The sequence below is a fragment of the Danio aesculapii genome, chromosome 20, assembly GCF_903798145.1.
Source record: "Danio aesculapii chromosome 20, fDanAes4.1, whole genome shotgun sequence".
NCBI classification, from domain to species: Eukaryota; Metazoa; Chordata; class Actinopteri; order Cypriniformes; family Danionidae; genus Danio; species Danio aesculapii.
This window is the reverse complement of record NC_079454.1, coordinates 38,394,203-38,407,216: the sequence shown is the minus strand read 5'-3', so window position 1 is coordinate 38,407,216 and position 13,014 is coordinate 38,394,203. Positions and strand designations below refer to the sequence as shown.

Sequence of the window (13,014 nt, the reverse complement as noted above, 5' to 3'; positions counted from 1 at the left end):
CAGAATGAAAAATAATACAATATTAGTTTTGTAATGTTTTTCTAGGCACCATTCTCAATACATATTTCTTATTATTACTAAAAATTGTAATAAAGTTTAATTCTTTCTGAATAAACATTATTTTAATCCAAAAAGAATAAAAAAATTTAACAAATCAAACTTTTGAATAATTCTGTGCAATGTGTCTTTTCTTTATTCATGACAGCAAAAATGTGAATTGTGTTAGCAGTTAGGAGTATATTTTTGCTGAATGCGATGTTTAATTACAAATAAATGTATAAGTAAGTGTATATTTACGAAATAAATCAAATATAAATCCAGTGTTGCCAGATTGGGGGGGGGGGTCCCGCCTAATTGGGCCATTTTGAATTTGATTTTGCGGGTAAAAAATAGCATTGGCAGGATGACAAAATTTGGGCAGTTTTGAACATAAAATTTTTATATGCAACTTTTTTAACAAAACATAACTGTGTGCTCCTATTCCATTCAGTTAGTAGTGATCAGTGCATAGTGCAAACCGCGTGGGCAGTTAAATACACAGTGGTTTATTATAACACTTTTATCAATAATTTTTTCCCCACAATTGACAGCAAGAACATACATAAAAGCGGTGTCTGATTGACAAGCAGCACCTAACAATGTTCAAAAGAATTTAAAATTCCAAATGGATGAATTTATACCCCATTTAGAAAGTAAAACATACTCTAATAGTAGTAGTGTAATCTACACAACATAAAGTGCAGTGTGGGTGAGAGGGGGTCAGCGTTGTGTTGTGATCCACTTATGTTGTAGGGCTATGACTGCTGGTGTTGGTTGCTGTGTGGTTAAAAATTATAACAGCTAAAGTAACCAGGTTAAACTCAATTTAAACAAATTAAAACTAAATAAAATATTAATTCATATTTTGAGCATTTTTTTGAGCAATTGGGTGGGTTTTGAACAGCTTTTGGGCTGGAAAAAGTCTGCTATATCTGGCAACACTGCATAAATCAAATATTAATGTGTGATGTGCAAAATATTTCATTTTAAAGTAAACATTCTCATTTTAAATTAATGAAAGCATTTGTTTCTCTCTTAAATTGACTAATTCATGCATCATAGGATTAATGAAAGCCGAATAATCTAACCCAAACAGTCCACATCATTACATCTATGCTTACCTGCATTACTGTGCCTGGCAAATGGATTTAGTGTGGCTTTGGCTTTGGACGTCCAGTTGGCTGTAGTGGAGCCAAAGGAACTGGAGGAGAGGGACTTTCCCAGGTTATCAGAACTCACTTTCTTTGTATTATTAGTGGCAGTCTTACTCCAGTCTGCAAAAAAATGGTTAAATGTTATCTAGAACTACCAGCCAGCTTTTATCACACAGGTGTATCCCATGCATTAAGATACGGCACAAGAAAATCCAGGAATATTAGGTAAAATACTGCAATTCCATCATCTGGAATACAGGACAGATAACTTTGTAAAAGGAAAGTTATGAGGTACTGGCATTCAATAAATAGCACTGCTGACAATTTTTTATTCTGGTTTAATTGGATGTGAAAGTACAGCTAAGTCTCCTCTGGTCCAACATTTTATTAACAGTAATTCTGTGATACTTGGGGCAAAAGAAAGTCTCCAAATCTGGGCTTTACTGAAACACATTTTGAGCGCAAGTAAATGTCTGAGGATTTCAGCACCTAAAACAATAAACACATGAGAAACGAAATCACTAAGAAAGGTTGCAAGTTTAACAATGATAATATTAAATGCATATACCCAACATGTCTTTGGGAAGATGACTGTAATTAAAATTCAATATAATAATGTTTATTATTATTATTATTATTATTATTATTATTATTATTATTATTATTATATATGCACACATATTGGTCAATCTAAATGTTTTATAGTATTGTATTTTATTTAATTAATAATAATTTATTTTAAATGTTATTTCTGTTTAACAAATGTTGGGGTAGGAAAGCACATTCTCAAATATTATAAGTTAATATTCTGTATTGTTTGCTGGGTTTTGTAATATAATTAAAATCAATAAAAACAAAGTTGAAAAAATGCATATACACAAATACAACATTGGAATAGAAATGTTCCTGCATTCAAATAGCTAATTTAAACTAATTAATTTAACAAAAGGTCATCATGAAATGTGCTCAATCTCTTTAAACAGCTCTCTGACATATGCTAGTTGACAAAATTCAAGAAAAAAATCGTAATACAATACAATCAGTTAAGATCAATGAAAAACCCAACAACAACTAGATTTACCTGAATTATCTGCCAAACGTAACTTTCCACAGCACAAATATCTCCTCCATTGTTTCTGTACGTTTTCTTTGAGGGCACAGTGGAACACAAATATGAATAATCCTGTTGAAACAAACGAATAAAACTTATTAATCTTCAATGAACATAAACCCACAGGCTATTTTCAATGCTCTAATGCTACACCGTTTACAAGTCTACTTGTAATTCCGAAGCGACCTCTAGTGGAACTACACGTTTTTACCCCAACCGCCTACAGGCCGAAATAGCTCAGTTGGGAGAGCGTTAGACTGAAGATCTAAAGGTCCCTGGTTCGATCCCGGGTTTCGGCAATTTATTATTAAATGTGACAGGACTAGCTAAATTTTGTTGTAAAAAGCATCTACATATATGAAAACACGACATTTTATAAAAGGATACTTTTAAATATCAAATTAACAAAAATTTCATGAAGTCAACATGACAGATTTGTCTTAGAATAGATTTACTCTTAACAGCATGCATTTACAGTACTAACTTGCATTATGTTCAAAATGTAGGTACAAATTTTATCTTGTGATTACAATTGACCTACATTGTATTCAGTGCAAAAAAACAGTAAACATTTAATAAATAAAATACTTCATTGTTTTATATCACACCAATAAATAAATATATTATAAATATTATATAAAATATTATTATACTATTACACAAGCTATTAAATGCAATATTTTAAAGAGGAAAACTAAGAGAAACTAAAAGTATATAAATTTTAGCTTAGATTTTGTTATTTTGATTTTCAATATTTAGCTTGGATTTTTGTATTATATATCTATTCCTAACGATGTTTGGTAATAAAAATGTTCTTTTAATAAATATATCTTTTTAATGAATCTGTTTTGTACAAATGCACTACAAATATTAACATCACTGATGGGCTGTACTCATTTATGCTGTGCACTGTATGCATGCATGTTTGTATGTATATATATATATATATATATATATATATATATATATATATATATATATATATATATATATATATATATATATATATATATATATATATATATATATATATATATATGTATGTATGTTTTTTTGAATGTTTTAGAATAGATTCACTTAACAGTAAGCATTTACTAATTTGTTTTATGTAAAAAATGTGGGTACAGATTTTATTTTGTGGCTAAGATTGAGCCGCATTGTATTCAGTGCTAAAAACACACAGTAAAAATAGTAACATTTAAAATACTTCATTGTTTTATGTTTTATCCCACTCCAAAAAAATAAATACACACACACACACACACACATGACTATTACCTATTAAATTAAATAGAAAATAGGAAAAATCAAGAGAAACTAAAAATATATACATTTTTGTTGAATTTTGTAGTTTGTAATATTTTTTAATCAATATTTAGCTTAACTATTCTAACTATTAAATAAAATAAAAAAGAAGATTTCAAACGCTCTACAAATATTACCCATCCTGGAAATGGATAAATATATATTCGTTTTTAAAATGGGGTGAACTCATAAAGTGATTCCATGGTGTTTTTTTATTAACAAGAAATATAGTGTGCAAACAGTGTACTAACCCTGCAGTGAGTTGAAAATGGTGAAGAGGTACATGAAGGCCAGACTGACTGGACCCCAGGCGAAAAATGCAAAGCCCCAGGTCATACCCAACAGGAACGTCAGGCTGACCACGCTGCGCAGGTTACGTAAGATATCCTCTCGTAGTGTTCGGTTGCTGCGCTTGCCGTTACGTCCACAGATCTGGATCATTACCACAATGAACATGGCAACATTCATTAGGAAAATCATGGAGAAGTAGGCCACACACGTCACGTAGAATACCACTGGGCTGAGAATCCAACAACTGCAGAAATAAAGATCAGAAATACCAATAGAATGATAATACTAAACAATGCAGTAAAACTTCATTCCAAAGGAAATTTCAGAATTGAAAATACTACAAATTTGTTGTGGTAATTAACTGTGAAATATAAAACAGCTTGACCTTTTGACATAAGACATCATGGTCATGTTTTAGTTTGTCACAATTTATGCTATTAATTACTGTCTTATTACCTGCCTATCATTAAGATATCATTAAGATATTAACTTGGTTTTCTACTGCTGGTGCTGGGCCGCCCCCTAGATGGCGCTCTTGATTTGAGCTTAACTGTTCCCTTATGTGCGAAGGTTGGAGTGCATTACAGGTAGGAATGGGCAAAAATACATTGAAATGTATTTTGAAACAAAATACCAAATACCTCAGTTTACGTGCATCAAAAAAAAAAAAAAAAACTACAAAATACAGCGGCCACAAATATATCAAAATAAAATACTGTATTTTGTATTTAGAAATTACTACAAAATATTTTTACACATATTTTTCATATTTTTTATATAGGCCTATAGGATCAATCTCTTCACCATGACTTAACTTAAACTGACTTAATGAAGTAAACAATGATTGATAACAACAGCCTTTTTCTGAGCAAGTTTTTAGTCATCTTCTCAACACCTCATCACCTCTACTGTAAGAATAAAAAAATGTAAGTTTTATTCATAAAACTTGTTTTTCTCTTTGATTTTAGTATAGATTTTGTACAAATTTCAAACAGAAAGTCCTGTTTTGTAGATAATCTCTTAATTCACTTTAATAACCATTTAATGCAGATAACGAGATAACTACATTAGTACTATATCAAGTACACACTTGATTGTGAAAACTGCCATTATCTCTTAAAAGTCTTACTTTAAGACATTTTTGCAATTGAAATCTTCAATACTCAAATGTAAAATCACGATTTCTGAAAACTACAAAATTTCCACGTTTAGTCATTTACATAAATTATGTTTTTTTTTTTTGCAATTGTACTCTTCAATACACAATATAAAACATGATATCTCACAAAATTGAGGAGTTTTAGACCAGTAGACTGGAATATTATTTAATATTTTTGTTTCATACTAATTAACTTTGTCAAAGTTTGTAATTAACTATAAAGAGCACCTACAGATCAGCTACTGGCATTTGAAACAGCCAATTTATTTCTGTAGGTATCGCCACTGTAGGACTTTATTTGTGTTGTTTGTCTTATTTTCCTATCTGATTTTGACCTGCCCCTGCTATTTGTCTGTTACTTTGTTACTACGTGATGCATAATTTCCATCCACACTTCAATCATTGATCAACATCTTCAATGTTAATCAATTTTCTGTTCAGATCTCAAGCCTTGGCAAATAACTGAGAAAGCACCAATAAAAGGCCACATTTTTATGATGTCATCATGTAGACTTTACATAATTGAACCTCAGAGAACACTACAAAATAAACCAAAAGCACAGTTCATGTCGCATTTAACTTTCTGCAAATGGTCAGTTTGAACTTTATGAGCAATACTTACAATTCCGATGTTCCCTGTCCATCCTTTCCTTTTCCATAATAATTTTTCCCATATGAATCTTTGCTCACAGCCAACACAATTCCAACAATAGCCGCAGGGACACCTGAAAAACAACCAAATCTTGTAACTACTTTGTTCAGTGACTCCTTCACAGAAATCGCTCACCAAATTGAATCGTAGAACAAGAAATATATAAACAAAACATATTAGTGTGGTATTTACCCCATCCCACAATGCAAAACTTGAGAATGTATCTCCGAATATAGGTGTTGAAGACCTTGACCAGGGCAATGTACATGTGGATGGACTCTAATCCCATCCAGGTGAAGGAAGTGAGAAGGAAAAAGTGCAGAAACACAGCCACGGTCACACACAGCTCCTTAATTTCATAAGAGGCTAACCAGCCATCCAGAAGAAACACCATGTTGAGGAAGAGCAACGATGTGCTGAGATTCATCAAGATCTTGGAGGGATAATCTCGCCGCAGCTTCCTACAGATTTATGTCAAAGAAAACAAAGAGGTTTGCAAATTATATTGGAGTGTTTTCCAGGTACACTATTATTCCAAAGTTTGGGGCTTGTTGTATTTTGCATGTATACTGTTTTAAACTTTAATATTTTGTTTTGCAGGATTCGATGATAACGGATTTTCAAAAGAACAACATTTATTTAAAATATAGCAATTCAAAGCTTTTACTGTCATTCTTTATCACATGAATATTTGCAGAATAGAAATATACATTACTTTACAATACATTTGAAATACATGGACAATAAAAAATAGCAACAATGTGTTTTAATGGTAAATAAGTATAGTTTAAAGAGTAAGGGTGTATGCTAAAAACACAATCCTGGAATCGTGAGCAAGCAGAACTGAACAGAGTGTCAGAACAGAGATTCTTGTAAAGCCCTGAGTAAGAAAATAAAAAATAGCTTGACCTTTTGGCATCAGAGGTCATTGAAACATAAAAACCTCATTTAACTTTCGAAATTCTTTGAGGTAATTGAACACCCAGTCAGAAATACAAACACCCAGATTTACAGCTACAGATTTATGACGAAGAAAACATTAAGTTTGCAATTTTAACGGTCTGTTTGCTATGTACATTATTGTTCCAAAATTTGGGGCTTGTCGTATTTTGCATGTACACAATTTTAAATGTTCATTCATTCATTCATTTTCTTTTCGGCTTAGTCCCTTTATTAATCTGGGGTCGTCACAGCAGAATGAACCGCCAACTTATGCAGCATGTGTTTTACGCAGCGGATGCCCTTCCAGCCACAACCCATCACTAGGAAACATCCACACACACTCATTCACTCACACACTATAGTCAATTTTAGCATACCCAATTCACCTGTACCACATGTCTTTGGACTGTGGGGGTAACCGCAGCACCCGGAGGAAACCCACGTGAACACCGGGAGAACATGCAAACTGCAAACAGAAATGCCAACTGACCAAGCGGAGACTCGAACCAGCGACATTCTTGCTGTGAGCCGAATGTGCTATCCACATTTTAAATGTTTATATTTTTATTAGTATTATTATTCAATTAGCTATTTATCAGGATTCTGTGATAGTATATTTTTAAAAGGACAATATTTATTTAAAATATAACAATTCAAAGTCTTCTTTCTTTATCACATTCATACTTGCAGAATAGAAATATACATTTGTTAGAATACATTTTTTAAAAATCAGGACCATTGAAAAACTAGCAAAAAGGTATTTTTATGGTAAAGAGTAAGGGTGTATGCTAAAAACAATCCAGGAATTGTGAGCGAGCAGAACTGAACTGAGTGTCAGAAATGTGATTCTTGGAAAGCCCTGAGTGAGAAAATAAAAAATAGCTTGACCTTTTGGCATAAAAGGTCATTGTAATATAAAAACCTCATTTAACTTTAAAAATTCTTTAAGGTAATTGAACACCCAGTCAGAAATACAAATCTTTCTCTTTAAGGTAATTGAACACCCAGATTTACAGTTACAGATTTATGACAAAGAAAACAATGAGTTTGCAATTATAAAGGTCTGTTTGCCATGTACATTACTGTTTCAAAATTTGGAGCTTGTTGTATTTTGCATGTATACTATTACATTATAAAAATCAGGACCATAAAAAAGCAACAATGTGTTCTTATGGTAAATTAGTATGGCTTAAAGAGTAAGGGTGTTTGCTGAAAGCACAATCTGGGAATCTTGAGTGAGCAGAACTGAACAGTGTCAGAATAGTGATTCTTGGAAAGCCCTGAGTAAGACTACACTTTGTTTTCCCTAGTGGGTTAGTAAAAGTAAGTTATTCTAATCAGTGGCGGCCCATCCAACTGGCAATATGGGTGGTCGTTACGGACTGCCCTTCATGAAGGGCCCCATGGATGCCTACCTCAACTTATTTATCATGACCGTTTCTCAGTATGTGTTCTTATCTGTTCTTGGATACCCATGAAACATCATCACTTGTCACTGAGGTACTTTTGCATACCCAAGTTCACATCTTGCCAAGTACTGCTTAAATCCCAGATGTGTCTTAAATCCCTCCCTGTGCTGACGCCTTTATTAAATATGCATTAAAAGGTGACTTGATGTGAACCTGTGAAAGACAGGTGGAGTAAACTGCAGAAGAGAAAAGCCACAAAATATGAAAAATAAATAGGTTTTTGAGGTGAATTTAAACTTAAATTGGCTTCTCAGACATGTCACAGGATCTCACCTCATTATACAGTTGAAGTTAGAATTATTAGCCCCCCTGTTTATTTTTTTCCCCGATTTCTGTTTAACGGAGAGAAAAACAAAATTCAGCACACTTATAAACATAATAGTTTTAATAACTCACTTCTAATAACTGATTTATTTTATCTTTGCCATGATGACACTAAATAATATTCTACTAGATATTTTCCAAGACACTTCTATACTGCTTAAAGTGACATTTAAAGGCTTAACTAGGTTAATTAGGACAACTAGGCAGGTTAGGGTATTTAGGCAAGTTATTGTATTACGATGGTTTGTTTTTTACTATTGAAAAAAATAGCTTAAAGGGGCTATTCATTTTGACCTTAAAATGTTTTTAAAAAAATTAAAAACTGCTTTTATTCTAGCCAAAATAAAACAAATAAGACTCCAGAATTTTTTTTTTATCAGACATCCTGTGAAAATTTCCTTGCTCTGTTAAACATAATTTGGGAAATATTTAAAAAAGAAAAACAAATTCAAAGGGGGGCTAATAATTCTGACTTCAACTGTAGTTGTTAAACTGATTTACAGTTAATTGTGTAGAATATATATCTGTAATTTCAAATGTAAACCATGCACATTGATGCTATTTTAAATTTTAAATGAATCAACCCAAATATATAGTAGGCTATACATGCGCAATGTATTCATTTAATGTAGATTCTACTTATATAATATTTATTTATTGTGATTCATGTATATTTATTTAATTTAATGTCTCCAACATTCACTCTCATTTGCAATATTTTACAATACATTGCAGTACTACTCGCAAAACTATTTGTGCAAATACGACACAAAAGTTTCATACAGGTATTGTATGTTGAATATACCTTACAATTACTATAATACACATTTATACACTTCAAAAAAGAACAATTGTCTTTTTTGGGCTCTCCCCACTGTTTTTAGACAATCTGGCCCAATTTTCATGATCTCGCTTAGGGTGCCGCAACCCTACAGGGCGGGTTTTATCTGCTCTACTCAGAAAAGTGCTGAAAGACACTCACTCAAAAGCGATGTACGTAAGCAGTGTTGCCGCTGAAAAAATGGCTGAGATCCCACAGCCGATGTAGGTAATGAAGGTAAGTATCTTGTTGTTCTTCTCATCTATCCGCCCAGCAGCACTAGACATGTCCTAAAACACAAAAGTAAGAGTTATCTAATAATGCCATTTATCAGACTGCTTTAGTAGTATTTAATACACACTCTCTGCATAGTTCATTCTCATTGGTCAGTCAGTAGGGTTTTGATATCCCTTGATAAAAGCTGATAACGCCAGCTCAAGTGAAGTCAGCACTCTACACTTTACATTTGATGAACTAGTAAAATAATATTATAAGTATTTTTTCGAAAAAAAAATTGTTCAAATGAAGCTGCTGCAGTCGTGCGTCTCTGTTAAAGTTAGTAATTATCAAATTATGGATTACTTCAATGCTGTTTTTCTGATTTCTGTGACCATGTTTGCACACTTAAATGTACTATAAGATGACAAACATGTAAGATTTTAAAACTGTTTAATCTGAAATCACAATATCTTGTCCTCTAATAATTTATATGGTGAAAATCTATGCAAAATGGTGATACTATCATATCCCTTACATGAGCATATAGTTAACACTTGTTAGCGCTTTGGGTTTTACAAAAGCGCATTATAAATAAAATGTATTTTTACATTATTATTACTGTTAGTAACTTCTTTCATCATGGAAGCTTTGATTTCATTGATATATGAATACAGCAGTATGACTCAATTGAATACTTTCCATCCAATTATTTTACAAATGTCAGAAGCAGCATTGTAAAAACAGCATAATGAACATCTATCTGGTTGATACAAAAAAAAAGTATTTCCCCACTAAACAGATTTTGCACAATGACATTAATAGTACATCTAACCAAATAAAAACAAAAAAAAAAAAACTGCTATATTATGACTACCTGTGAATATAAAAGATATTACATAATATTAGTATTAATATATTAAATTAATATTAGTGACTTATATTATAAATCACACAACTGCTATATAAAGTAGCACAAAATTAAACAAGTACACATTTAACATTACCAGAATATAAACATTTTCCGAGGGGAAATCCTGTTTTGAAACTAGTTGAAACAAATTTTCACAATGCAATCAACATCAGACATGCAAAACATTCGCAATGTATGCATAAATTTGGATTCCTGAATTAAAGACTTGTGTTATCTGTATAGCGCAGTTCACATGCTGTTGTTTTTAGTTTTGCTTGATGTCTATAATATAATGCCATGGTAATTTTGGCTGTTACTCATACTGTATACACTTACTGGCCACTTTATTAGGTACACCTGTCCAACTTCTTGTTAATGCAAATTTCTAATTAGCCGATAACATGGCAACAACTCGATGCATTTAGGCATGTAGACATGATCAAGACAATCTGCTACAGTTCAAACTGAGCATCAGAATGGGAAAGAAAGGTGATTTAAGTAACTTTGAACGTGGCATGGTTTTTGGTGCCAGACGGGCTGGTCTGAGTATTTTAGAAACTGCTGATCTACTGGAATTTTCACGCACAACCATCTCTAGGGTTTACAGAGAATGGTCCTGAAAAGTGAAAATATCCAGTGAGCGGTAGTTTGATGCCAGAGGTCAGAGGAGAATGGCCAGACTGGTTCGAGCTGATAGAAAGGCAACAGTAACTCAAATAACCATTTATTACAACCAAGGTATGCAGAAGAGCATCTATGAACAGCATCTATGAAACCTTGAGGCGAATGGGTTACAGCAGCAGAAGACCACACCTGGCGGCACTCCTGTCAGCTAAGAACAGAAAACTGAGGCTACAATTCGCACAGGCTCACCAAAATTGGACAATAAAAGATTGGAAAAACCTTGCCTGGTCTGATGAGTTTCGATTTGTGCTCCAACATTCAGATGGTAGGGTCAGAATTAGGGGTCAACAACATGAAGGGATTTATACATCCTGCCTTGTATCAACGGTTCAGGCTGGTGGTGGTGGTGTAATGGTGTGGGGGATATTTTCTTGGCACACTTTGGGCCTATTAGTACTAATTGAGCATCGTGTCAACGCCCCAGCCTGAGTATTGTTGCTGACCATGTCAATCCCTTTATGACCACAGCGTACCCATCTTCTGATGGCTACTTCCAGCAGGATTAGGCACCATGTCATCAAGTATGAATCATCTCAGACTGGTTTATTGAACATGACAGTGAGTTCACTGTACTCAAATGGCCACCACAGTCACCAGATCTCAATCCAATAGAGATTGAGATTCGCATCATGGATGTACAGCTGACAAATCTGCAGCAACTGCGTGATGCTATCATGTCAATATGGACCAAAATCTCTGAGCAATATTTCCAGTACCCTGTTAGTTCTATGTCATGAAAGATTAAGGCTGTTCTGAAGGCAAAAGTGGGTCCAATCCGGTACTAGTAAGGTGTACCTAATAAAGTGGCCGGTGAGTGTAGATCTATTATAGAGATGACTTTACATTATTTCTGAAGTAAATTATCAAATATGACATATTGTAGACCTACACAGTAGAACTTATCCATGTTTATGTCTAACATCTGTTTATTCCCATTATTGAAATTTGGCCCAGTGCAACCTTTTCCCGGAAAATAATGTATAAGTGTAAGAAGTCTTGATAGTTTCAGTTCTACACAATTGTATAGTGAAGCCCCAAAGTATTGGCCCTGTCTGTTTCAGAAGTGGTTGACATATACCGTAAGACACACACTAGCATTGCTACAGCCTGTCATATTGGCTTATGCATGAAACCACTGTTGGGTCATTCTGCTGCCAATCCCACAAATCTCACCATTAGAATGCCAAAGTGTGTGAGGTGATTACACAAGCAGACTGTCCTGTTGCTGTTGGAGTCCGGACCGACCTCGCAGCCGTCACTGTTCCAGCCCCCTGAGTAATCTAATGGAGACCAATGGATATTACATGATTACTGTAAGCCTGCATGCACAGCGTCCTATGGGACTATTTTAATGTTACAGAGTGACTAAACATATCATTTCTCTTTCTCTTACTTTGGAGGTCAAAATCCCAAAACACACAACGAGGCATCGGATCTTTCTGAAGAGACAGATACATTAAGATATGTTAGATATAATAAATGATTTGTCCACGCTACAAAAGTTATTAAAGAAAATGTCTGCTTTAAAGTTTCATTGATGAGAAGGTCAAACAAAATGAGTATTTACTATAATTAAAATGTACTGCTTTCTGTCAAAACTCTTCAGTTTAAACTTTGAAAGGCAATTTTTTAACAGACCATGACACTTTAACACATCCATATTTTGTGCAATACCGTATTAAACACTTTCTCTTCATATTCAATCACTGTGTAGTATTGTAGCAATACTTCATTCATATTTCACATTTTGTGTAATTATATTCTTATGCATATGAAAACTCACCAGTCAATTACTGTGCAACGATTTATGCCAATTATTTTTCTTTTTGGCACTGTAATGATTGCACTAAATTCGCTGTACTAAGTACTTGAATATTACTAAGTATTGAATATTGATAAAACTGCGCACAATCTTAGAAATAAAGGTATCAGAAT

At 33.3% G+C, this 13,014-nt stretch overlaps 1 protein-coding gene and 1 non-coding gene across 14 annotated transcripts in view; one reads left to right on the top strand and one right to left on the bottom strand.

The window, feature by feature from the left end:
- adgrg6 (adhesion G protein-coupled receptor G6) overlaps window positions 1-13,014 on the bottom strand; it is an 88,660-nt gene that overhangs the window by 9,989 nt on the left and 65,657 nt on the right. For all 13 annotated transcript variants that reach the window (XM_056481059.1, XM_056481060.1, XM_056481062.1 and 10 more), the window contains 8 exons: window positions 12,473-12,518; window positions 12,253-12,359; window positions 9,429-9,556; window positions 5,904-6,172; window positions 5,682-5,784; window positions 3,861-4,144; window positions 2,275-2,376; window positions 1,161-1,313 (listed from right to left, as the gene is read on the bottom strand). In XM_056481059.1, the coding sequence (XP_056337034.1) occupies window positions 1,161-1,313; window positions 2,275-2,376; window positions 3,861-4,144; window positions 5,682-5,784; window positions 5,904-6,172; window positions 9,429-9,556; window positions 12,253-12,359; window positions 12,473-12,518 (1,192 nt within the window). The remainder of the gene's footprint in view (window positions 1-1,160; window positions 1,314-2,274; window positions 2,377-3,860; window positions 4,145-5,681; window positions 5,785-5,903; window positions 6,173-9,428; window positions 9,557-12,252; window positions 12,360-12,472; window positions 12,519-13,014) is intronic.
- Window positions 2,531-2,603, top strand: trnaf-gaa (transfer RNA phenylalanine (anticodon GAA)). The gene has a single exon. It is a non-coding gene; the product is annotated as a tRNA-Phe (tRNA).